The sequence below is a fragment of the Vulpes vulpes genome, chromosome 14, assembly GCF_048418805.1.
Source record: "Vulpes vulpes isolate BD-2025 chromosome 14, VulVul3, whole genome shotgun sequence".
Taxonomy (NCBI): Eukaryota; Metazoa; Chordata; class Mammalia; order Carnivora; family Canidae; genus Vulpes; species Vulpes vulpes.
In genome coordinates, this window is record NC_132793.1 from 106,658,746 (window position 1) to 106,684,301 (window position 25,556).

The window sequence follows — 25,556 nt, forward strand, 5'->3', positions numbered from 1 at the left end:
CTGGATTCAAATCTCAGCCCACCCACAGAGGAGCTGTGAAGCCCCCACCTCCATTTCCTTGCCTGACAATGGGAGGTGATGACAATCCCACACCCACAAGAAGTTCTGAGCCAGGCCTTCTTCCCCTTCTGTGCCACCCACTCCCTGCTCACCCTCTAAAACCATCTTAACCTCTCCTTTTCCTCCTTAGGTCCTAGAACTTGCTCAGGACCCTGTCTCTCCTGTCTCTCCCAAACCAATCTCAATGCCTGCATGTAGCAGGCCTCAAAAAATACATACTGAATGAATGCACTTCTTCCAGGAAGCCCTCTCTGACTTCCCATCACCCAGGAACTCCTCTGGGAAGCCCAGCCCCTCGGCTCCTCCCTGCTACCATCCCGGCCCTGACTCCCTGTCCACCCAGACTGTTCTGGGGGCTCCTCAGAACACAGACCTTATCTATCACATCGATGGCCATATTCCCCACTCCCAGCAAAGCAGCTGACACACAGCACATGCTCCATAAACTGCAGGCCAAGGATTCACACCTCACGTAAATTCTCTCAAACACATGAGTCTCTTTCCCAGCAAGGTAAGCCTTCCTCCCCTTCTGCCTCTTTCCTCCCCCAAACATCCCATGCACCCCCAACTAACTCCAGTTTCTTCTCTATCGGGACAAAGTTCATCTAACACATGAACACTGGACATGCCTTCTCTCCCGGCCCCTGTTTTTTTGTGCTCTCTACAACTGATGACATCAGCCTTCAGAGCAGAGATGGCTGCTTTGCTCCTCCTCGGAGAGCAGCCCTGGACGAGGGCCTCGGGTTATAAATCCAGTGGAGCCTGTTTTATGGAGAAGGTGCTGCACTGCTGATAGGTTTTTATAGCTGCCTGTTTACAAGGCCGAAGCATAATTAGTTCTCAGCCACCTCCCTGCCACCCCAGCTGTCCCCTGGGGCCTAGTTTGGGGGTGGTCAGGGAGGCAGGGGCAGAGAGGAAACCTCCACCCTCAATGCTCCTGGGTGTACTCTGTATTCCCTGACAGGGAGAGAATTCGGTACACAGGGCTGGGCTCAGCTGGGAGGGTGGGGTATAGTGTAAGCTCTAACACCAGCAAGACTTGCTCTTCTCACTCACCCCCACCCCCACCCCAGGCCTGGCACCTTAAGTCACAGCTTATCCTGGACAAATCAGAACACCTTCTCACCACCCCTGGAGTGCCCAGAGTAGGGAGGGTATGGAGGACCCCTCCCAAGAGCAGGGCTGGGGGTCACAGCCTCCCAACAGCCTGGACAGGAGACCAGAGGGCTGGGTCCCACTCTGCTTGTGCTTTCCTTACACACAAATGGGTCCAGCCACCTCCTGCTGGCCTGGGGGCCGTCTGTCCCTTCAGAATGACTTTATTTTTTTTTTAAGATTTTATTTATTTATTCATGAGCGACACAGAGAGAGAGAGAGAGGCAGAGACACAGGCAGGCTCCATGCACGGAGCCCGACACGGGATTTGATCCCACGACTCCAGGATCGCACCCTGGGCTGCAGGCGGCGCGAAGCCGTTGAGCCACCGGGGCTGCCCCAGAAGACTTTAAACATCCCTCTCAGACCCCGAATGTGTGAAAACTGGAGTTGAGCCTGTCAGGGTACAGTGGATCTACCTCGCTTCCCATCCCCTGCCCACCACCACCACCACCTCCTATAGTGGGACCCTGCTCCTGGGACCTGGGCCTCATGGCTTCACGCTGCCTTCTGCAGAGAACACAACGGGCATTTGTGCCTCAAGATAGCCTTCATTTCACAAACAAGGGAACTGAGGCCCGGGGAGGCCTTGTGGCTTCCCCAGGGTCATGCAGTCACCAGGATAGTCTGCATCACCACGGGGTCTCCAAGACCATCATCATTACCCATCATCTTGCCACATGGCCCCTTGCAAAGATATAGCTATCAGCAAACCCCGACCTCCAGGTTTTCAGCCACTGCTCCAGTTTATCACCTGCTGTACCACTGTCCCCATATGGACACACAGGTAGCTGGCCAAGTCTCCCAGTTCGGGGTTTTTTAAATTGGGTCACCCACAGGGAAGAGACAATGAGGTACACTTGGGGTTCACATAGGGTTCACAGGGTTGACCAAGGGGCCTCCTGAACACTTCCAAGTCTGGGACTCAGGGAGCCACCTAGAAGCAAAGTCATCTATGGAGTCCTTCACACAAAGCCTGTGTGGGTCCTTGGGGCCAGCTCTGTCCCACTGGCTGTCCCAGCTCAGCACTCTCCTGAAGATACATTCACCCTCTGGCTCAGCACAGATCAGGATCCTCCCAGGAACACTACAGGCACTGCAGGAGCCATCGGGGCTGGGCTGGCCACGCTGCCACCACAGCAGGCCTGCCTGCCCACTGCCTGGACAGGTTGCTCCCTTCCCTGGGCCCTGCTCCTCATGGCCACAGTGCAGGATGCCCTTCAGCCGGTTAAAGGGCAGGGCTGGGATTGGGGTGGGTCAGAGTCAAGGGTCAAGGCTTTCAGAGCTACCCCACAGCATCTTTCCCTGAGATGCCTACAAGCGCATGGGGGGAGTTTGATGGCTCCCTCCACATGCAGTTCCACTGTTTGGTGGAAGAGGAGCCTTTGATGGGACCTTTCTGAGTACTAGGCACACCCAAAGCTTTACCTCAGTCCAGCCTCTAAGAGACCCCCAAAAGACCTTCTTCTTGGCCCTGATCTAGAGATGAAGGTACAAGGGCACTATGAGAGGCAGGGGCATGTCAACTGCACGCAGGGCAGTGAATGCAAAGGAAGGCTAGCCCAGGGATGATTGGGGTCCCTGCTGGTGCCCTCCTGGGTGGCAGGTGTAAAAGCACCAGGGACAAAGCACAGGGCAGGCCCTAAGACAGGAAAGAGTGGAGTCAGAAGTCAATGCAAGTGCCTGCAGCATCCAGAACCACCACCAGCCCACCCCAGCACCCCCTCCTCCTAGTTGGGGCAGGGTGTGGTGGGGGGGTCCTATCTCCCTGGCCGCTCCGTTTTCTCAGCTGTAAAATGGGAGAATCACTCCCACTTCTAGATGCAAAAAAAAAAAAAGGTAAGGCACTGGTTGGCAGGAGGGGTGCCTCTGTATGTCATCCAGGCACAAGCAGATGCTTAACCAACTGAGTCACCCAGGTGCCCCGAGTTGTACACTTTACATGGGTGAATTGCAGTGATTGTACCTCAAAATAGCTGGATTTTTGTGTTTTGTTTTGTTTAATTAAAGGTATGAACATCAACAGGCTGATGGAGCCTCAGGCTGGTCCGGAAGGGGCAGGCTGAGCCCATTCATGTCAGCCGAGCCCAAGGCACCCATAACCTACATGCGCCCTGGTGGACAGATTCTTTTCATTACCTTCACTGATACTTGGAGGAAGGGAAACACTCCCCTACACTTACTCTGAGGCCAGGGACCCAGGGGAGCCTCTCAATGCTCCCCTGCTCCAGAGAAGGGTCTGGAGGGGAAAGGTCATTGCCTGGGACTCAGAGATTCTCAGCCTCACCTTACATTGGGAACAAGACCCAAAAGTGTTCCTCTCTCCAGCAAAAGTGCAGCCTGGTAGAGCAGGGAGCCAGACAGGCTAAAGAGAGTCCTAGCAGTGAGACTCTGGTCGCTTCATCTCCCTGAGCTCATAATGACAGCATCTGCCTTGGAGATGATGCCAGGACACCACCCGCCCCACCCAGCAGGCCCACATGTGCTCCCACTGAATGGCAGGGCAGCTTCCGTCCCCTTCCCCACGTTCACTCAGAGCATGGTGTCCATCGCGCAGTGGGCAGATGCCATGGACGCTGTGTCTGGGACCAAGCCATCAGGCCATAATGGTTTCCAATAAAACTGCTTCCATGAGGCTGAGCAAATAAGATGATCTGGGAGGTCAGTGTGTCCTTAGAGTCAAGCCAAGCAGAAAACCCAGCCAGCTCACCTGTTTCTCTTCTGCGGTCCTCCCCCACTGCAGGGGCCCTGGCAAGAAAGAAAGCACCGCTCCACCCAAAGCCAACCTTCCCTGATGTGGGCACCACACGGCGCACCTGCAGAGGGGGAGGGGCGGGGGTGACTTCTGCTGCGCCCAATCCGGCCCTCAGCCGTGTTCATAACTTTTGCCTGGTGCACACACAGAGCGGCAGATCTGTAGGAAACATAATCTACCTCCTAAAGAAAGCTTTTATTCACCTCTTGTTTTCTATATTTGTGTCCAGCTTTACTGAGATATAATTACATACATTGTGTAAGTTTCAGGTGTGTGAGTTCAACTTGCTGATTTGAGTGTCTTAAATGCTGCAAGATGATCACACCATAGCATCAGCTAACATCTCCACCATGTCACATGATTACCATTTCTCTTTTGTGATGAGAATAACCTAAGACCTACTTTCTTAGCAACTTGCAAATACAGAAGACAGTGCTATTAACTATAATCACACCATGTGTCCATTAGATCCCAGAGCTTCTTCATCTTGTAACTGGAAGCTTGTACCCTTTGGCCAACATCTCCCCATTTCCCCCACTCCCAGCTCCTGGCACTCACCATCCCCATCTCTGTGACTTTGGCCTTTGTAGATTCCACATATGAGTGAGATCATATTGACATTTGTCTCTCCCTGTCTGCCTTATTTCACTTAGTATAATGGCCTCAATTTCATCCACATCACCACGAGCTCTGTATTTAAACTGGCAAAAAGTACAGGATGCTTTTTGTACTTCTGATCAGGGAAATGATACAGAGGAAGAGGCCTCTACTTCCACTGGCCAGCCAGGACGGCAAGGGAGAATGTCGCTCTCTGGAGATGCAGCAGCAGCAGGAAGGTCAGACAAAGCCCAGTGCAGAGCTTGGCCTGGCCGGCGTCTGCGGCAGACGGCTTCCCAACAAGGGCCACAGCACGGTCTCCCATCCCATCTGCTCTTCCACGGTGGACTTGGCCTTTCCCACATCCAAGGGCAGAGTCTGCCTCCCCTTGAACCTGGGAAAGCCGGTGACTCAACTGAACTCAAGCCACACCCAGGAAGTCAGATTTTCCACCTGTTTCCTAACCCTGATCTGGGAAAGCCAGCTGCCCCCTAAGGAGTCCATCCACCCTGAAGCCACCATGCTAGAGAGGCCATGTCGACTGTCCCAGGGGAGCTCTGCCTCCCAGCCGTCCCCACCACACCCGAACATGTGAGTGAAACCCTCTCAGATCCTGCACACCCGCCCACCCACCAGCTTAAAAGGGAGACTCAACACATGTCATGCAGAGCCAATTTGTCCAGCCAAGCCCTGCCCAAATTCCTGACCCACAGAATCCAGAAGACATAATAAAATGGTTGTCACCTTAAGTCACTAAGACTTAGAGTGGTTTGTCAAGTAGTAATAGTAACCGAAACACCCATTGTGTGACTTCAGGCATGCAACCTGACCTTTACAGGGCTCTGTTTCCTGATATACAGAAAGGAGTCACTCTTACCACCCCCCAGGGTAGGTATAAAGTTCCAATGACACATGACACTGTAGCAGTCAACAAATGGTAGCATCACCTGTCACCCTGACCGCCACCACCACGGTCCTTCTCCCACACAGCCAAGAGACTTGAAGATGCAGATACAGAGCATGAGTCCTCCCCAAACAGTCAAAGTCCATCACCATCAGACACACATCAAGAGACAACGAAACAGCCATAAGTCACCATGCACCACAGCTGAAATCGATTCTTTTTTTTCCCTCAAGCAGGAGAGATGGAGACTGATGGGTTGGCTGTAATCTACAGTTTGTGCCAGAGGTGCATATACACATGGACTTACTCTTTTAAACATCACCCAAACAAAAATCTTTGCTAAATTTTATTTTTCTTTTAGTAGAATACATGATATTCAAATCTTTCATTCAAGCCCTTAAAAGCTCTCCAATCCTTTCACCAAGAAATTGCATTCCCATTTAGCCAGAGACAAGAATATCCTGAAATATGGGAAAATATACATTCACAAGGATGCTCATCACACCTTACTTTAAAACACCCAGAGTTGGGATGCCAGTGTCCAGGAGTGGGGAGGCCTGTCCACCCTCGACCCATGGTGATCTGCGCTCCCAGCCTCCGGAGCACTCTTGCATTGACCAGACCACGAGAGGAGGCTCAACCCTCTTCCCTCTACCAGGGCACACCACCAACCCTCCCAGCCAATTTCCCCTTCCTGCAACACTCACCTCCACCTCCACCATGGCCCACCCCAGCAGCCTTACTGGCAGGAGGTCTTTCCCACCTCTCCTTGAGATTCTCACACCCCACTCTGATCTTCATCCCCCTCCCCACTTTACTCTCCAAACTCCCAAAGACCTCTGACAATACCTTCTCTCCCACTCTGATGGGCTGCTCCTCTGCTTGAGACTCAGCCTCTCTGCCCTACCCCCACGCTTCAACGGGGTCCCAGCTATGGGGCCCCACTGCCTCCCAGCCCCCATCACACTGTATCATGACCATCTGTGTATGCCTCCCTGCTTCCAGACCTTCTCCAGGGAAGGGTTGCACCTTATTCCTCTTTCCCACACCCCCACCTCACCCCCTACACACACCCACTGCCGGCAAATACCCCAGTCTGATGAAGGAATCCATACCTAGCTATTGAGTGAAAAATTATATCTATGTGGTGGACTATTATGCAGCCATTAAAAATTATTTACTTGGGCATTATGATAATATGCGGAAATGTTTCAGCATGTTAACTATTTTAAAAGATACAAACTGTATTTCTGACCATCTATAGGGGAGTGGTAAGTAGGAAATATAACAAAACTGGAACAATGTTTCTGGGACCAGCGACATCAGGATGTTATTACCCTACCCCCCCCCCTTTATTCTACTCCCTGCATTTTCAAACATTTCTGTAATGAGAAAATAAATAGGAAATAAAATTAAAATCTTCTTGCATGGAGCATCTTAACATACACGAAACTTGGCTCCCGCAGTCTGATGATATGGGACACATTATGATGATGGATTATATTTTCACAGCTTCAATAAAGAGCCTTACCTCTCCTTGAGGCTATAAAATATTCAGGGTTGTTTTTATCACCTTTCACATTGAAAGCTGGTGTAGCAGCCACTATTGTCAGCCTCTGACTCCTTCAGCCAGTTCATTCCATGATGGATGGTTCCAAAACAGACAGGCTGGCTGGAGGTCTGCGCAATGAGCAGTGGAGGGAAGGCGTGTGTCCCTCTCACAGTGATCCATGGGCTGCCTGGCCATTCCCACAGTGAGGAATTTGCATTATTTAATATTCTTGAAAAAAAAAATTCTTGAGCTGCTGCCTTCAATAAGGAGGATATTGACTGTAATCCTCCAGCCAGGGTTTAGAACATTGTGGAAGGGCCATTCAGTATTAGATACTGCAATTTGGAAAGAGCACAGGGAGCTCTCAGTTTGGGGAACCAAAAAAATGACTGTGTATGCCCAAATTATTCAAAGGGATCTTAATAACCAATCTGGAAATTACTTTTTTAAGATTTTATTTATTAACTTATTTATTTGGTGGGAGGAGAGAGTGTGTGCACACGAGCACGAAGGAGAGAGAGAATCTTCAGCAGACTCTGTGTGGAGTATGAAGCCCGGCACAGGGCTCAAACTCACAACACTGAGAGCTGAAACTAAGAGTCAGATGCTCAACCAAGCCACTCAGGTGCCCCATCTTAAATTTAAGTTCTGTGACTTAAAAAAAAAAAAAAGTTTTAAGTCTTTAAAAACTCTCTTATTGATGCCTATAAGTGTATATACAAACTTATATATAAGTATAAAATTAAATAGTAAAACCAATAAAATAAAATAGTAAATAGTAAACCAATAATCTTTTTAAGATTGCATTTATTCCTGAGAGACACAGAGAGGCAGAGACACAGGCAGAGGGAGAAGCAGGCTCCCTATGGGGAGCCCAAAGCAGGACTGTATCCCAGGATCCTGGGATCACGACCTGAGCCAAAATCAGACACTCAACCACTAAGCTACCCAGGTGCCCCCAAACCAATATTTATTTAGTACAGCAATTTAAAACATTAGAAACATTGATAATTCAAGTGTTTTTATTTCTTTGTAAAAGCAAATGCAAGGAGAGTAGTTGGGACGGTGCTGCTCCTGCTGACCGTATGACCGCTGGCACCTTGTCTGTGCCCAGAGACCCGTCCTCCCAAGCTCAGGTCAGCTTCCAAGATTTTACTCCGTGCACTTCTAACATCATGAAACATCTAGAGTCCGTGAGTTCTCTTGTACTCAGTGGCCCTGTATTTAGCAGCTGTAAGTGAGAGTCTCACCAGGCAACAGCTTCAACATCCCCAGGATCGGCAATTTCCTCTGTAATTCTGCTCACATTCCGCTCACGTTTCCCCTCCAGGGAATCACCTTTCACTCCCTTGTTGAACATCATCTTTGTTGACCAACTCCCTCTTCTTGATTTTCCATTTTTGTAAAGCGTCACATGAGTTTATCATGGGGAGACAAGGAGGTAGCACTACCACGTGCTTTGCTGTTTGTGTGTGAACTAACAGGTGTGTGGTGGCCAACCAAGGACAGACACAGAAAGAAGTGACCTGGTCACAGTCCACAATGCACATCTGTCATTTATTTAGCAATCTGTACACTGAGAAAGTAGTAGCAAAGTTTGTACTCTAGGCAGTCCTCACGGTTACCTTGCCATGGTAGCTCAAGTTTGATCCACGTGGCCGTGGGTCTGGCGTGATTTAACTGGAACTGTGGGAACTGAAATCTGTACAAACCTGACCTTTGCAAAAAAGAAGACTATTTATGCTCAGGGAATTTGGCCAGGGGCAGGTGTGGCATTTGTTCACTTGGTCACTCAAACATGTGCCCACCTAGCATCTGGCCAGTGGCAGGTGCTGAGCCATGTAAGAGGAAGCAGATATGTCCAATATATGTATCTACTGAGGTCTCATGGGGTAGGATTCTAGGTCCTGTGTTTCAGAAAGGTCTGGGTTCCAGTCCTGTCTTATGATCTGAGCTGAGTCACTCTCCTGGTTGGGACTGGGAATGAAGATTCTTTAGTCGTAAGTAACAGAAATTGACACAGGCTGACATACACAAGAAGTTCCTGGAAGGTTCTGGAAGAGCTACAGAATCAAGGACAGCATAGCAGTTGGACAAGGGGCCTCACAAGGAGCAGGAACTAGGCACAACTGGGAATTCAAAGTGAGAATCCATGACTAGTTCAGTTATCTACCACTATATAACAAATCTCAAAATTCAAGGGCTTCCAACAGAAACCACTGCTCTTGTTCATGAATCTGCCATCTGGCTAGGTCTTGGTAAAGATGCATGCACCCCCTGAGCAACCTGCCCAGGGTCTCCCAGCTGATAAAGGGTGAGGAGGTCCCTGGAAGGAGAGAGGGGCACACTCCAGGGGCTGACTCCCAGGATCCAGGCAACCACTTGTCAGCCGTCTAGACCTGTCAGGCAACTGGGAGCCAGTCACAGGTTGGGGACACTGGGCAAAACTGTAATATTTCCAAAAGAATAACAAATGTCTTCTGCAGTCAGTAGTCTGAAAATGGGATAGAGGACTGGCCTCAAACAGGAAAGACCTAAGAGACAGAACAGCCCCAAGCAGGTGTGGGACTTAGGATCCTGCTTCAAACCCAGCAACCAGAAAAAAGCATTTTGAGACAAGTAGGGACCTTGCCAAGATGGATGAGAATTCAGATGGGAAGGCATTAGTGCTCGTTCTGTCATGGAGGGTGGCGGCACTTGGTCAGGTAAGACACGTCCTGGCCTACTGAGGTACAGGTAAGATGACAGGAGTCCTAAATTGGCTTAAAAATTCTTCAGTCAGGGGATCCCTAGGTGGCGCAGCGGTTTGTAGCCTGCCTTTGGCCCAGGGCATGATCCTGGAGACCCGGGATTGAGTCCCACGTTGGGCTCCCGGTGCATGGAGCCTGCTTCTCCCGCCTGTGTCTCTGCCTCTCTCTCTCTCTGTGTGTGTGTGTGTGTGTGTGTGTGTGTGACTATCATAAATAAATAAAGAAAAAAATATATTAAAAAAAAATTCTTCAGTCAGGGGATCCCTGGGTGGCTCAGCAGTTTAGCATCTGCTTTTGGCCCAGGGCGTGATCCTGGAGCGCTGGGATCGAGTCCGATATTGGGCTCCCTGCATGGAGCCTGCTTCTCCCTCTGCCTGTGTCTCTGCCTCTATCTGTGTCTCTCATGAATAAATAAATAAAATCTTTTAAAAAAAAATTCTTCAGTCAGAAGGAGAGGAAAGTTAATGAAGGAGGCATGGTGCAATCTTCAGAGCAGCTGGACCAAGGCCATGGGCAAGGAGCGATCCCAAATACTACTTCCTCTACCTTAGTACATACTTGAAAGTTTCATTCAAACTTTTTTGAAATTGGGGTGCCTAGGTGACTCAGTTGGTGAAACGTCTGTCTTCAGCCCAGGTCATGATCTCAGGGCTCTGGGATAGAGTCCCACTTCGGGCTCCCTGCTCAGCTGGTAGTCTGCTGCTCCCTCTCCCTCTGCCTCTCCCTTCTGCTTGTGCGCTCACTCTCTCATGCTCTCTCTCTCTCTCTCAAATAAATAAATAAAATCTTTAAAAAAAAAAAAACTTTTTTGAAATTGAAAAAAAAATCTAAAAGCTGATACTAACAATACAAGTAGCTGCGTTTTATGGAGATTTATGTCCTGTATACAAACTATTTCACCCAATACTCACAGGAAGCCCAGGTGGCTAGTAGTTCTCTCTGCCTCACAGGCAGGGAACCAGGTTCTGAGGCCGAAGCACCTGCCAGCTGGGCCAAGACCAGAGCTCAGGCCCCCGGAGTCTAGGCCCCAACCTCCAGCACTGGCGGCCCCAGGGTTCAGGGCTACAACCTCTGCAGGGTAGAGGAATACAGGAAGCCAGGCGAGCCCAGAGGAAGCCCCAGGCCTGAGCTGGCGATCCTATCCCTGCTTGGGGCAGCTGGGACCTCTGAGCTGCTTTGTTCTGCCTCAATGGGCCATTCAGCCCAGGACTCTGGGGGACAATAGCTTCCAGTGTACAAGGAAGGCAGTGCCCATCCTGGACAGCACAGTGGCTCCCAGGTGGGCCCTTCACCCTGAGCTGGCTGGCAACTGCTTCTTGGGTTCAGACAGAAGAGCCTGGATGCTATTTGGGACAAGCCTATGTATGTTGCTTTGCACACGCTATCCTGCCTGCCTGGAATGTACTAGAATGTCATGTCCCAAAGGGCATCACTCCCTCACCTGGGGAATGCCACTCCCTTCACAGTGCCAAAGCACCTGTCCTCTCTAGAGCTGCGACCATCCCCTGCCCCCACCCCTCATTCTGTGAAGGTGATCCCTTCTCTCCCTGGCCCTTCTCAACTGCCTTTAACCACACACATGGATGTAACGGATGCACTGCTGCATGCTCAGCATGACCACACCAGGCAGTCCTGGGTTCAAATCCCAGACCCTCCTAAGCCAGGCATGTAATCAGAGCTCAATGGATCTCCTGTCCCTGCCCTGTCAGTTCCTCCATACAGTGTGGAGGTCAGGAGTGTGGGTTCTGCAGGCAGATGGGCTGCATTCAAACCCCAGCTCTGCCCCTTATGGGGTTTGACTCTGGGCCAGTGCCCAAACCTCAGCTTTCTCCCCTGTAAAATGGGGAAAATACATACAACACCAGGTTTTGTTAGGATCCAATAAGATAATGGACTTAACATCACATCTGCATATAGTATGTACTCAATAAATGCCTAATCATAATGATGGCTTTTATGTTTGTTTTACAGTTATTTAATACTAAAGTCCACACGGGTCATTCTGCGCGAGGGCCGTAGGATACCACTGCAGTGAGAAAGAGGCATCTCTCTTACAGGGCCTGGTCTAACTAGAAGGACTCCCCAGGGTACTCTGCCGGACACAGCTCTATCTCAATGGCACCCAAGACCCTGGGAGAGACAGGCCCACATTTCAAGGACATAGCCTGGACTGCGAATACAAAACCAGGAGCAGAGTTCTCGAAATGTGCTTTCTGGGACCTGGAGCATTGGCCCCAGAGGCAGTGAGACCAGAGAAGGGATTCAAGGGGCTGTCTAGGAGAGCAGAGAATAGAGAGCAAACTGTTCTGTGTGCCAGCTGGGAGACCTGAGTGGAGAGACAGGGCTGCAGCCCATGGGGGCTCACAGGAAGACATCACCAAAGCAGAGCCCCAGGGGACACGGTGCCAAATGGGTGTGAACACCTGAAACAGACAGCCAAAAAGACACTTCTCGATACTGTCCTACCTGGTGGTGTGGCATCATTTAATGCCGGTGGTCCATCCTTCTTCCCTCCCCTGTCCCCTCCTAGCTGGACTGCCAGGCCTGGGACTCCACAGCCCTCCTGGTCCATTCCCACCTGGGTGATTACCCCACCTGTGCCATAGACTTCTCATTCTCTGTCCTTTAGATGTTGGTGAACCTCGGATTCTATCTGAGCTGTCTCCTCTCCCTGCTCTTACCCCTCCTCACCCTCCCCACCCCAGCAACATGGGCATCTTCTGTGCCCAGAACACAGTGGCAGCTCCAGAGATATTCCAGGGAATGAATGAGTGAGTGAGTGAGTGAGTGAGTAAATGAATGGCAGCAATGAACTTGCTCCTTAATACTGCACGTCCAGCATCTAACATCACCCCTCCCTCCCCCAGCTTCTAAGGGGGAGCAGTAAATGTCTGTTGAACAAAGTGGGAAAAAAATGTCCCACCTCATTGGTATTCAGACATAAATTAAAACAAATATTTTTCATCTATGATATTTGCAGAGGTCAAATGAATTAGGATACCAAATGCTGATTAGCATGTGGCAAAACAGAAAAATTCTCTGGAGAATAATTTGGCAGTGTCAAGAACATTAAACACATTCATAATTTTTACATAAAATTGCATGCATAGGATTCTCTCTTAAGAAATTATTCCAAAGTTAGGGGGAGGGATGGGACTAGGGTATCATCTTATATGACTAGTGCTCATTGGCTCAGCATCAGGAATGCTTATATAAAGGGGAAAAAAGCCATCTCATTATCCAACAATCAGGGGGTGATTAATTGAACTATGGCACACCTAATACAGGGATAGTGCACAGCCAATGAAAGATGGCATCTTGGGGCGGGACTGAGGTTACCAGTTAGGCATCCCTCTCACCTACTGGACTTGAGACCACACAGGGAAGGTGGACAAGAGGGAAGTTTTTTTTAAAAATCTGCTTTATTAATGGTAATGCGGGGGGGGAGCCAGGGACCCCTAGTCTACAGCCCCTCCCCTTGGGCCTGTGGGGGTTGAGAGGTCTAAAGGCTGGCATCTGCAATGAAAGACCTGAAGGCCCCTCCTTGGAACAGCCCCCAAGATGAGGGGCCCAGTGGGTAGGGGAGGAACAGGTGGGACGCCAGCCAAGGATTCTTAACCCCCTAGAATTCCAGCCTGTCCCCTACAGCAAAGGAGGGCCAATTTTATCATTTATAGGGCCCAGTGCAAAAATGCAGAGCACCTTGTTCAAAAAGCAGGGGGAAAGTATCATTTAAGATACTAAAATATAACGCTCTTTCATTTTCCCCATGACTTGCCATGGTGTTGTTGCCACTTAATGCCAATAGAAAAAAATAAAAGTTTAAATTACTAGTAAGCATGAATAGTGCCAGTCATCATTCTATTATGCAATTCCAGTTTTAAATGCAAATGTGAGAGTATTTAACTGGAATGCAAAATCACTGAAATACACAATTCCTATCTGGTAGCTTCCATATGCACGTGTAGTTCACTCTTACAGGGCAGTGGGAAACCAGCTTATCTGGTTTTATTTCACTTTTTGATGTTTGCACATCCCACACACGCTCCTCCATCCTTGGCTCAATGATGAATAAGGGTTGAAAGGAAAGGACCATGGATGTCCCATCCTCTCCTTTCCTTTCTTTCTGGGTCATCATTTTCAGTATCAGTGATTAGCTCACACAAGGATATAACATGGGTAAGAGGGTATGATAACCAGCTTCCTTGGTCCCTCATGCGCTTTGGAATGTCACTTCCTCCCTTCAGTATCCAAATCAAGTTCTGGTTCAGAAGAGTGGCTTCTCCAGGCTGTGAGCACCCACCGCTGCCTGCAGAGTCATGGGCACGCTGATCCGGGCATGGGCACAGAACACACAGGAGCTCAGTGGCACTCAAAGCCCACATGTGGTGTGTACAGGAGCCGCACAAAACTGCCAAAACACATGTTGTGTGCATCACCTCAGCTCAGGTGCCCGCTCTACCATCTCATCACATGTCACTTACAAAATCTGGGTTCAGATACAAAATTAAAAAATTTCAACAAGGCAACAGCACAACATGAAATCAAAAACAGGAGGGTGCAACTGGACAGGTTCCAGCCAAGCACTGGAAAACTATTATAGGGTCATGCTTCTTTTAAAAAGTCGCCTTCAACATGGTTTATGTTTATATAGAGCGATTATAGCTCTTATTAAACACAGATGTGAGCATTAAAAAAGACTGGAAGGAACTCCCACAAATTGCTAACAATGTGCATAACTGTGCGGCACTCCGGAGACTGTCCTTTCCCCTTGGTCCCCGTGGCGACTCCAGTCCTGGTCCTTAAACCCAGGGTTACACATAGCCATGCTTCCCCTTCTCAGGACCCATAACACCTCTTGCCAAAAACGTCCCCTAGCTCAGTGGGCCTTCAAGGATAAAACCCAAAAGCTGTAGCAAGCGTAAAACAACCAGGAGACGATGTGGAAAAATTTTATTAGAATTCGATTCCCATCTTGCAGGAAGAAAATGAGAAAAAGCCTACTCCATGACTGCACCAATCTTTCAGTTAGGATTGATTAAAAATAAACAAGTGTGTTGCTTACAGCGTGGGAGCTGACCCCCTCAACAGTTTGGGGAAACTGGTAACAACAGTAACCCCTCCACATGGGCAGACCTTTAGTGTCTACGTGGCCTTTGCGCCTCAGGGCTGTGTGACTACCCAGGGCAGGAGGCAGTGCAAGGAGCCTGAGGCTCAGAGAGGTGGTGTGGCTGAACCGAGAACACCCAGAGGTGTGCCCCCTGCAGCTGCCTTCACTGCCCCCACCCCTGAAATGGAGACAGCATGAGCTTGGAAAACTCTGGGATTGTGATGGAAGTGATGTTCCTAACTGGAAGGGAAGGGGTGACGATTCAGCCGTCCATCCACAGCTTGATTTTCCAAACCAGAGGCTGGATCTACCCACTGTTCCTTGGGGCTGGCTTTAGGGCAGTGGCACAAGCAACACCATCTGAGCCTCCACTGCCCTGTGGAGTGCCAATGGGGTGAGGTCAGCCAGTCTGACGATGGTTCTAAGGGCTATTCTAACTCTCACCCCTAAGAAGCAGGCATTACTGTTGGCAGACCACATTTATTGAGCCCTGACCAGGCCCCAGGCTCTGGGCCGTGCATGTTTACACCCATCGAACCATCTCACACCATGAATGCACTGAGGGTGTTCCTTCCATGGAGCAGGGTGGGGGGCTCATGACATGTCACAGCATCAAACAACTGTACATCTCGCATTTCAAGTGCTCTAAGCAGCAATCCAGAGAAGACGCTAAGGCTCCATGAGAACGTGTGACCTGCCCAAGATGTTGAACACAGAGTCAGACCCCACTGGGAACGCAGGTCTCCTGACACCAGATCCTGGGATATCTCATATGGCTGGAAATGCATTCTCAGGAAGGCCAAGGACGAAAAACCAGAACACAGCAGCTTTGACTACAATAAAAGAGATCACGGATGGTTCCTAAAACACGAAGCAAACACGTCAAACTCCCTCATGGTTTTGGGGACATCAAATCGTGGCCATGAGTGCCAGGACAGCCCCCTGGTCTTCTGGATAACTGGGAGAGAGGGTGTTGTCAGCTACAAGTCACAGAATCTTGGCCTAAAATGTGATGCAATGAGGAAATGTGCCGGCTGATGGAACTAGACGCCCAAAGGTGGGTAGACAGCAGGCCTGATTAACCCAGGGAATCACAGTGTCCTCAGCTGCCACTTGCTCTCTGCCCAGACACCAACAGGGTTGTTGGCTTAGGACTTACTCCCTTCATGATCTCAGAGTGGCTGCCGGCAACAATGGGGGATTCCCTGTTCCTTCACAAGAGAGAGACCAGCTTCCTGCAGTTCTGCTTCCCACTCAACCCCCAGAACTGTTTCCCATGTTCTGGAACCAGTCAGTGCAAGAGGGACACACTGCTCTTAGGACCAAGCTGGCCCAGACTACGGCCACAGGTCTCTGGCTGGAAACCACTATGCTCTTGGTGGGGTGAGGCACTGGGTATTGGGGAGGTTAGTCTCAGTACCCTCCATAGGGGGCACATGTGGCTGAATGCTGGTCTCTCACCAACAGCACGCCTTTCCAGTGTGGTCTAGGCCTGGGCAGAAGGTAGACATTATTCCCACGCTAATAGTTCAAAACACAAGGACATGCAGTGGAAAGTGCCCAAATGCCAGGTTCAGACAAGCCTGTAACATCCCCCCAACCATACCAACTCCTTGTCTGAGCCCTGCTTTATTTCTTCAACCACACAGTCTGTGGGAATATGCCCATGGCCCTGAAATCACATGGAACTTATGCGGATGGCAAGCATATGGGGTCAACAATGCAGAGGTGCCTCTTTTTCCGTGGATAGGAGAGGTGCGCATGTATGACAGAGGTTAATGGCTGAGATGGCTAAGGGAGGAAAAGCTGGGACTATGGTCCTAGTAGGAAAAGGTGCCCTCAAGTGCCTTCCCCTCCAGGCGCCTGGGAGAGGCTACTGCTTCCCAAAGAGGCCCAGCCTGTGCCACCTGCCCTGGGCCGTGGGCCCCCCGTGTCTGACCCCTCACTGCCTGCCCAGGGCTACACCCAGCAGAGAATGGGCCTGGAAAACACAGCTAGGTGAAAGGGATGAAGGGATATGCAGACCAGTCTAGCCTAGGGACACCCACTTCACTCACCCCAAAGCTCAGCTCTGTGGCTGCAGCAAGGGAACACACAGCCAGACCTCCCGGCACTCTCCTATCCCTGGCAGTCCCTCTCTCAAGGGTCCAAGTCCTTCTACTGTCTTTAGAGACTTAATCGTACTGTTCTTCTCAACACCCACCCAATCTTTACAAAGTTCTCTGTGTCCCAGGGTGGCTTGCACCCATGCTTAGTGATCACAGCAACACTCAATCAGCTGAGCTGTGCCAAGAGTTGTGGGAAGGGGGGATTTAAAAAAAAAAAAAGCTGCTCTAATTCATACCAAGGTATGAATGACTAACAACACCTAAACTCTTCCCAAAGTATTTGAGATTTTATAAGAAGAGACTCAGGAACTCAAGCAGGACTCCCACTGGCAAAGATGGTGTTAAACGTGAGAACTAAAGGATGAGAAGGAGTCAGCCATGAGAAGAGCAGGAGGAGGATATTCTAGTTAGAGAACACAGCCAGTGCAAATACCATGAGGCAAGAAAAAAAAATAACCTGCAGGTCATCTGGATGGCTCAGTTGGTTAACTGTCTGCCTTCAGCTCAGGTCATGATCTCAGGGCCCTAGGATAGAGCCCCACATCTGGCTGCCTGCTCACCGGAGAGCCTGCTTCTCCCTCTCCCACTGCTCCCCCTGTTCCTGCTCTCTCTCCCTCCCTCTCTCTCTCTCTCTCTCTCTTGCTATCTCTGTGTCAAATAAATAAATAAAATCTTTTTAAAAAAATGACCTGCTTAAGGCACAGGAAGTAGACCAGAGCCACTGGGGTGTAGTGAGCCAGCATTTGTAGGCCAAATGACCAGGTGGAACAGGAATCTGTACACCTGGGTCATTTGCAAAATCTCAGCATCTATTATCTGCTCATGAAGCTCTTCCAGAAACCTTATAAATTATACCAGTGTCATTGATTACATGCCTCCGATAGACCAAGCACTGTGCTGGGTATTTTCTGTATTAGCATAATCACTGATTGTCCCAACAAGCAATAATGCAAGATAAGTTATTATTCTTTCTCCCTTTATAAAGGGAGAAAGTGAAGCTCAGAAAGGTTTAATAACTTGTCCAAGATTATACAGCATATGAAGAGTCAGAAGCCAGATTTGAACACAAGTCTATCTGACATCGAAATCTGTGATCTACCCTGTGCTCTGAGCACAAAAGGCAATATACAACACTGGGCGAGTCTTTCTTCATGCAAGGAGGCCAGAAATCTCATATAATTCTAACAATTATAGTTTTTGCTTTCTCTCCTAGACCCTAACATCCCTAAGAACAGGAATTTCTGATCTTGCTGGTCTCTGATCCCAGCCTCCAAGCTCTATGTCCCATATATCCTGGCACTCAGTCTGGGACATGGACAAGGTCAAAACCCGGTTTCTTCCATAAAATGGGGATGTGGGATACGCAACGTCTTGTGTGAGGTCCCAGCATACAGAAGGTGCTCAGCATACTTCAGCTGCCAGTTAACAATTTAGAGTTCCGAGCTGGCTCCCTCGTCCACCAACCCACCTGACCCTCACAACCCACCTGACCCTAAGACCTGGCAGGCAGGATGGTATTATTCACCCCCTTCTACAGATGGGGAAACCAAGACTTCGTGCGAAGAGCTTCCTCTCAATATCACAGAGTTCCCTTCTAGAACATAGGCTGCCCAAGGGCAGAATCTTGGTCTAGTCCCCAGGGCTAAAACAGTGACTGGCACATAGAAGGTGTTCAGTAAATATTTGTTGAATGAATGAAGAGGAATTAAAAACATCACTTCTTCCTCAAACTATGCACCTCGCTCTCCTCTGCTAAGAGCTGGTAAATGTATGGAAGAAAGCTGGGAAGGAAGAGGGTGGGATGAAGAAGGAATTAATGTTTGCAGATGTCCACTATGGGTCAGGCATGGGGCTTTGTACTTTTAATTACAGAGTCCTGCATCCTATCCCATCATCCTCAGTATAGAGATGAGAAAACAGAGACTTCCTGCAGAAAGCCAGACCGGAATGACCTGCCAAGATCCCCTCTCAGCCAGAGCCAGAGCACTAGGGCACCTGCCAACAACCCAGAGGCCTCTTCACCCTCCGACGCTCGTGACTCGGCAGCCTGCAAGCAGAAAGCACACCCCAACGCTGGCTGATTCTTCCTCAACCTCACCGAGGCAGGCGATAAAGGGCCGCCTTCAGCTCCCTGGGCCCCTGGAAGCCCTAGCTTGGGGGCTGAGCCCTCACCCAGCCAGGCAGCCCTGTCCCCACTCCCCCCACCCCCATCAGCAAAGCATGACTCAGCGGTTCTCCTAGGGGAGCGGGGAAGCGCCACCCCTCAGCATCCCTCCACCCAGGTTACACACCCAGCCTCTGCTCTCGGGGGACCAGGGCCCGACAGAGGGGTCCTGCCTCGCGCTGGTCCCGCGGTCCCAGGCCTCTGCAGGGCTCAGGCTCCCACTCGGCCTCCCACTCGGCCTCATTTCCGGCGGGGCCAGGCACTAGGTACGCAGACACCACCCAGGAGTCGAATCACCGCCTTCAAGCCCACACAGGTTCCCTGACACAGGCACCCACGCGCGCCAGGCCCGCGGAGCGCAGTGCCCACGGCCCCTCCCACCGGGGCACCCACCAGGGGACCTCTTGCCACCAACCCACAAACACTTATGCTGCCAGTCTAGCAGCCCCTGGGGAAGGTGCAGCCAGTCCCTAACCGCCCCCCACCTCCGAGGTCTCGGGCACAAGGGTCCCCACTGCTGCATGCAGACACCCCGCGGCTAGCTCTCCCCATCTTCAACCAAGCATTCTCTCCGCGGGCCCCTGGCTGCGGCTTGGGAGCTGTCCCCACCGTTCTCTGGGCAGGGTTGTAGGGGGACCCTGGGAAGTCACTGATCCTTCAGCTCTGACCAGCTGGGTTCGACCACCTCGGGGTGGGGGTTGGGCTTGGGCCAATTTAAGGGATTTCAAACGCAGGGCCCGTTTGGGATGGCATGTCCCACTTTTGGGGGGAAATTCTGACAGTTTGGGGCCAGCTCCTTCTGTCTCAGTATAACTCACTGGGAATAAAAGACCAACCCCAAACCCGCCGCCTTCTCCCACCCACTCCCACCCACGAGGGGCCCCTGCCTCTGGAAGCACAGGGAGGGGCCCAGGACAGCGAGCCTCTGGAGGGATGGGGGGCGGGGGATTGGGAATCTGGCAATGAATTCCGCCCCCCCCATCCCTCTTCGTCTCCGGGGAGTGGGCAGCCTAGAAAATTCTGTGGGCTTTGGGCAGGGCTGAAATGGCAAACCCAAGATTCTAAGCCATTAAATTTCCCCGGTTTCTTCGCCAGGTTAGCCGCAGAAACGGCCTTTTTGCAAACGATGGCCAGGGCCGATTCGAGATGCCGCCAGGCCTGGGGGCCGCAAGCTGCCCGCCGGAGGGCGGCGCGGAGGAGGGCGCTGGACGGCGGAGGCCGGCACCCTCGGGCTCCCTCCCTCGGGGACCCGGGCGGGGCGGGGCGGGGCGGGTGGGGTGGGGTGGGGTGGGGGGGACACGACACACAGCGCGCGGTCCAAACCTTCGGAGGGCATTCGGTGCGACGGCATCCCCACGCCGCGGCCGGCCGGAGGGGGCCTCAGACAACACGTACGTTACCTTCAGTCACATAGCTGTGGTCCCGCAGGAAGCTGTGGTTAATTTTCCGCGTGTCCGTGTCCTCGCCCATTGAAGGCCGTGCCCGGTGCCCTGGGCATGCCCCGCCGCCGCACACCGATGCAATCCGCAGAGGTCGCGCCGGGCGCGCGGGCCATGCCGCCGCAGCCTAGCAGGGGCGCGGGCCGCCGGGGCCCCGGGGGGCGGGCATCGCGGCCGGGGGGCGGCCGGGGACGGGCGGGGCGGCCGGGGCGGGCGCCGCGGTCAGGCGAACGCGCGGCGGGCGGGCGGCGGCCGCGGGTGGGGGCGGGCCGGGGCCCGGGCGCGCATCCCGGCCGGTGCGCGCTGCGTCGTGCGCCCGGCGGCGGCGGCGGCGGCCTGGAGCCCGGGCGCCTGGCTGCGCGGCGGCGGGAGGGGACGCGCGCGGCGCTGCGCCGACCGAGCCGGGGCCGAGCCGGGCTGCGCGGGCTGGGGCCGCCGCCGCCGCCGCCGCTCCGCAGGCCCCTCCCTCGCGCCGCCCGCCCTCCGCCCCCGCGGCCCGCGCCGCCCGCCGCCCGCCGCCCGCCGCCCGCGCCGCGCGCCCGGCCCCGCGCCCTGCAGGTGGAGCCGCGCCCCGGCCCCCGCGGGCGGGCCCCTTGGGCGGCCGGGTGTGCGCGCGCGGGAGGGGAGGGGGCGCCTTGGCCGCCCAGGTGCGGGAATTACGGCAGAGATGCCCCCCGATGGAGGGGTTAGAAGAGGGAGGGAGGGCGGGCGGGCGGGCAGCTCCGGGGGGCACACTGGAGCCCTGAAGACTCGGGAAATGCGGTGGGGGGCAAGCGCCCCCTTCGTTGGTAGAGGAGGGCGGGTCGTACAAGTTGAGGACCCCTGGAGCGCAGAACTGGACCGGTGGGGGCGGGGCGGACGGGGCGGGGCGAACCCCATCCTCCGAGGGAAAACTCCGGGAAGTTGGCCTCCCCCAGGCAGAGCTCCGTGATCTGTCCTCTCCCGCTCGTCCTTCTGCGTACCGGTAAAGATGAAGTATAGAAACAGCGCTGGGAGCACTCCAGGCTGGAACACGGGCCCCTCTACCCGGCTCCCTGTCCACCAAACCCAGGGCTTCTGCCAAACGGGAGCCTCCCGGCCTCCTTTCCCTTAGTCACCAGGTCGGCTCTGCATCACACACAGTGCCTGGCACAGAGCAGGCCCTCAAAAAGTATGACCCCCTCTTTTGTCCAAACTAACCACTTGCCTGAGGGATGGAGTTCCCTGCGGGGAGCACAGGTCTTACTGGGGGCTTCTGGGGGAGGGGGGAATGGACCCCCCAGTACCTTCCTAGGTGCTCAGCAAAACCACTTTGGAAAAGGAGAAGGAAAGGTGGAGGCTGCCCGGGAGGGGTAACAAATGCTGAGAGGCCTTCAGCCCCAAGTGGGAGAGGGAGCACGGAACCCCCAGTCCCACAATGCTGCAAAGCTCTGCTTCTTTCAGCTGATTTTCTGGGGACTCCAGGCAGCTCCCCAAACTGCAGGGGAGCCATAGGAGTCCAGAAGGGGCAGGGGCAGAAGGACGGGATCAGGGAGACTGGGGCAGGTGGACACTGCCTGAGGTTTCTCCCCCCGGGACTGGGAGTTTGTCAGCTAGAGATGGGCTTTCATGTGACAGAAGTGCCCAGAATGGACCCATGAGGAGGCCCAGCCACCCCCGCCCCGGGTTTGATGGAAAGGGCTGGACTCCTAAGAGTCCTGGGGGCTCTGTCAGCACCACCACCTGCTTCCAGAATGACCCCCCACCTGTCCCACCCTCAGCTTGGGCACGGTGTCCGCCTCAGCACAGGTGTGCAGGTTTAGTGCAAGGACCAGGTAAATGCAGGTCAGATGTGTTTGCTCTTCCTTGTTGTGAAGGAGGCTGACGTCCATGTCCTCTCCCACCCACCAGCCTGGCCCATTCTGCTCTCTCCCTCATGCCTGAGCTGCCCGAACCTCACATCCAGAACCCAGCACCCCACTCTCTTTCCATACTCTGCTCACCTCTCTAGTTCCATGTAGCAAAAAGGCGGCAGCCTCCAGCTCCGGAAGACACAGGCTGGGTTCAAGTCCTGACAGGGAGGGGGCGGGCAAGCACAGCCTCACCTGTGAGATGGATATGATCACAGAGCTGGTGTGGCCAGTTCATGCTCAGTAGGGGCCTGGCCTTGTCCACGCTCTGGAATGTTAGCGTTACCATCATCATGCTGAGACTTGCCTCCTCTCTGATCTTAGGGAGGACCCCTCACCCCATCCTCCCCAACTAACAGTTCTGTGGAAGCATCCACCCCACCTTCCAGGATACCCTGGAACACCATAGAAACAGCCCTTTCCTGGTCTAACACAACAACACACCCCTTGGCCAGCTTCTGAGCCAAGCGGGGGACCCCGGACTTGGTGGGGACCTCAGGATACAGCATCAGCCCCTCTGCACTCTCCACCTGCACAGTCTTCTCTGATTTCCTCCAGGCTCCTCCAGACTGTCTCCTCCAATCCCCTGAAGCACCTCCCCCATCAGAACCAAGGCCCTTACCTCAACCTCCTGCCCACCCACCCCCCACCTGCACTCATCCCTGTGCAATCCATTGCTTCCTCTTCGTGTCTGCAAATATCCCTACCTGCTCAGTGCAGGGCTGAGCTCCAGATCTTTCCTCTTGGTCCCCCCATCCACAGTCTCTCTCTCTCTGTATACCTCTCCATTCATTCGTCCATGACAAGTGTTTCTGGAGCATCCACTGTGTGCAGGCACATTCCCAGCACGGGGGTAACATGGGGAACAGAACAGATAAAACTCTCCCCTCCCGTGGGGTTGATCCCCTAGTGAGGTGAGATCAACAAGGTGAAGTAAGTACATAACATGTAGGGCAGGCAGGGACGGGGATGGATGGGGGGGGGTGTCTATTGTACAAAGCGGGAGTGGCAAGGACCTCTGTGATACAGTGAAATTTGTCGGCAATCCCCTTGGGGCTCCCCACAGCAAAGCCTGACTAGCTACCAGCATGGTGCCCTTCCCCTTCACAACCAGAATGCCACAGGACACACCTGCATTCCACATCTCCTCTCTGCACCCCATCACTTGCTGCTAGAGCCCTCCACCAACCTGGCCTCTTATCACCATCCCACCCTCCTCCCCAGAGGGAAACTGGTCTTAGCCGGTTGAGGATGACTTTCCTGTTCCTAGAACCAGTGGATAAGTCTTTGGCCTCCTCCCGTGGCTGACCTCTCAGCAGCCTTCATCCTGTGGGCCACCCTGCCACTCCTTCCCTCTGCTTTGGGGACCCCATCTTCTTCTGCCTCTCAGCTGCTTACCAAGTTATGCCCTTTCTGGTGGTCCCTGAAATATTGTGTCTCAACTGATGTTTAGTTTGTGTAGAGAAAAGCATACAAAAGTTAGATGTGCTGCTCCCTGGACTGTCACGGGGCAAACATTGATTTAACTACCACCCCAGTGGGGAAAAGAAGACCTTGCCATCCTCCAAAGGCTCCTCACCACCCACTCTGACCACCCCGCAGAGAGCCCTATCTTGACCTTGACTTCTAACTCTGTGATTTTGTTGTCTGGGGGGCTTTCTGCAAAGAGAATCACAGAGCATGAGTGTTTGGGGATCTGGTTTTGTTCAACATTCTGTTTCTGAGGCTCACTCCTCAATGGCATATTTGTGACCTTATTTTATTCTTTTTTCATTATTGTCTAATATTCCATTGTGGAAATGCTCTGCAGTTTCTTCTGTGGATGGGCACTTCGCTTGCTTTGGGTTTGGAGGTTCTTATGAATACAGCTATGTCTCAGCATGCACCTGTACCCACTTCTGTGGGGTGCGTGTAACTCAGCGAGGAATTGTGGGTGACGGGGTCTATGCATGCTGGGCTTTAATAGCTGATGTCAAAGAGTTTACCAAGGAAATAATACAGGAGAGTTCCTGTTGCTCTCAAACCTCCTGAAATGAATTGTCGTTGTCTGTGACTTTAGTAGTTCACCGCTTGCAGTGCGGCACTCACATCCTCTCTGGCAACCGAGACTGGCTCTCCTCCTCATCCCCACTCAAGATGGACTGGAATCAACCTCTACCCATCACCCTCAAGTGATTGTGTCCTGTGAATCTTCCAGTCCCATTGACTTGCCCTCAGAGCTCACAGATCACCCTCCTCCCACCAGCCTCTCTGCCCCACCAGAACTCAGGGGTTCACCCCTTCCTCACATGGGCAGAAAGCTGACCCTGTTCACTTTCCTGTTTACTACATTTCTAGGCTCCCAGCTGCCACATACTAACATCTAAATCCAGAGGTCTTCATGGAAGAACTCCAAACTGCATCTCTGGCCAATTTCCTGTGTGCACCGTTGCTCCCTGAACATCTACAATGTCCCCAGCAAGGCAGGTGCCTTCCAGACTCTGCATTTGTGCATGTTGGTCCCCTGCCTAGAATATGGTCCCACATGCCAATTTTCCCCATTTGGAGTCAGCCTAAAAGGTCATGGTGAACAGTAATTCCAGCACCAGCCACCATTCATCAAATGCCCCCAAGGAAGTCCCAGTGCTGACCTCACATACCAGACTTCCTCCTTCTGTGCAAAGGGTGGATTTGCACTCCTGCTCCTTTTAAAATTGGTTATAGGCATGAGTCTTGCTCTGGGCAGTGAAATGAAAGGGAAATGACTTGCATCTCTTCTGAGCTGGAGCTTTACAAGCCTGACTGTGGTTTGCCAGATTCTTTTTTTTCCCTCCTGACTCAGGGTCTTGAAAAAAGCACCCATCATGATAAGGCTTCAGGATGCATGGGTGGCTCAGTCTGTTAAGTGTCTGCCTTTAGCTCAGGTCATGATCTCAGGGCCCCAGGATCAAGCCCACTTTGGGCTACCTGCTCAGCAGGAAATCTGCTTCTCTCTCTCCCTCTGCTCCTCTCCTTGCTCACTCTCTTTCTCTCTCAAATAAAAAAATTAAATCTTAAAAAAAAAAAAAAAGAGTCTCCACCAGCTGGGGTCCCTGAATAACTACAAAGGACAGGG

General features: G+C 52.4%; 1 protein-coding gene across 2 annotated transcripts in view; it reads right to left on the reverse strand.

Moving 5' to 3' along the window:
* PPP2R2C (protein phosphatase 2 regulatory subunit Bgamma) overlaps positions 1-20,783 on the reverse strand; it is a 131,962-nt gene extending 111,179 nt beyond the window's left edge. Inside the window, exon 1 of one of the 2 annotated variants that reach the window (XM_025999870.2) lies at positions 20,556-20,783. In XM_025999870.2, the coding sequence (XP_025855655.1) occupies positions 20,556-20,625 (70 nt within the window). In that variant the 5' untranslated portion in view covers positions 20,626-20,783. Of the gene's footprint in view, positions 1-20,478 lie in introns of both variants that reach the window. The other variant, XM_025999880.2, reaches the window with a different exon arrangement.
* Positions 20,784-25,556: the final 4,773 nt, after the last annotated feature.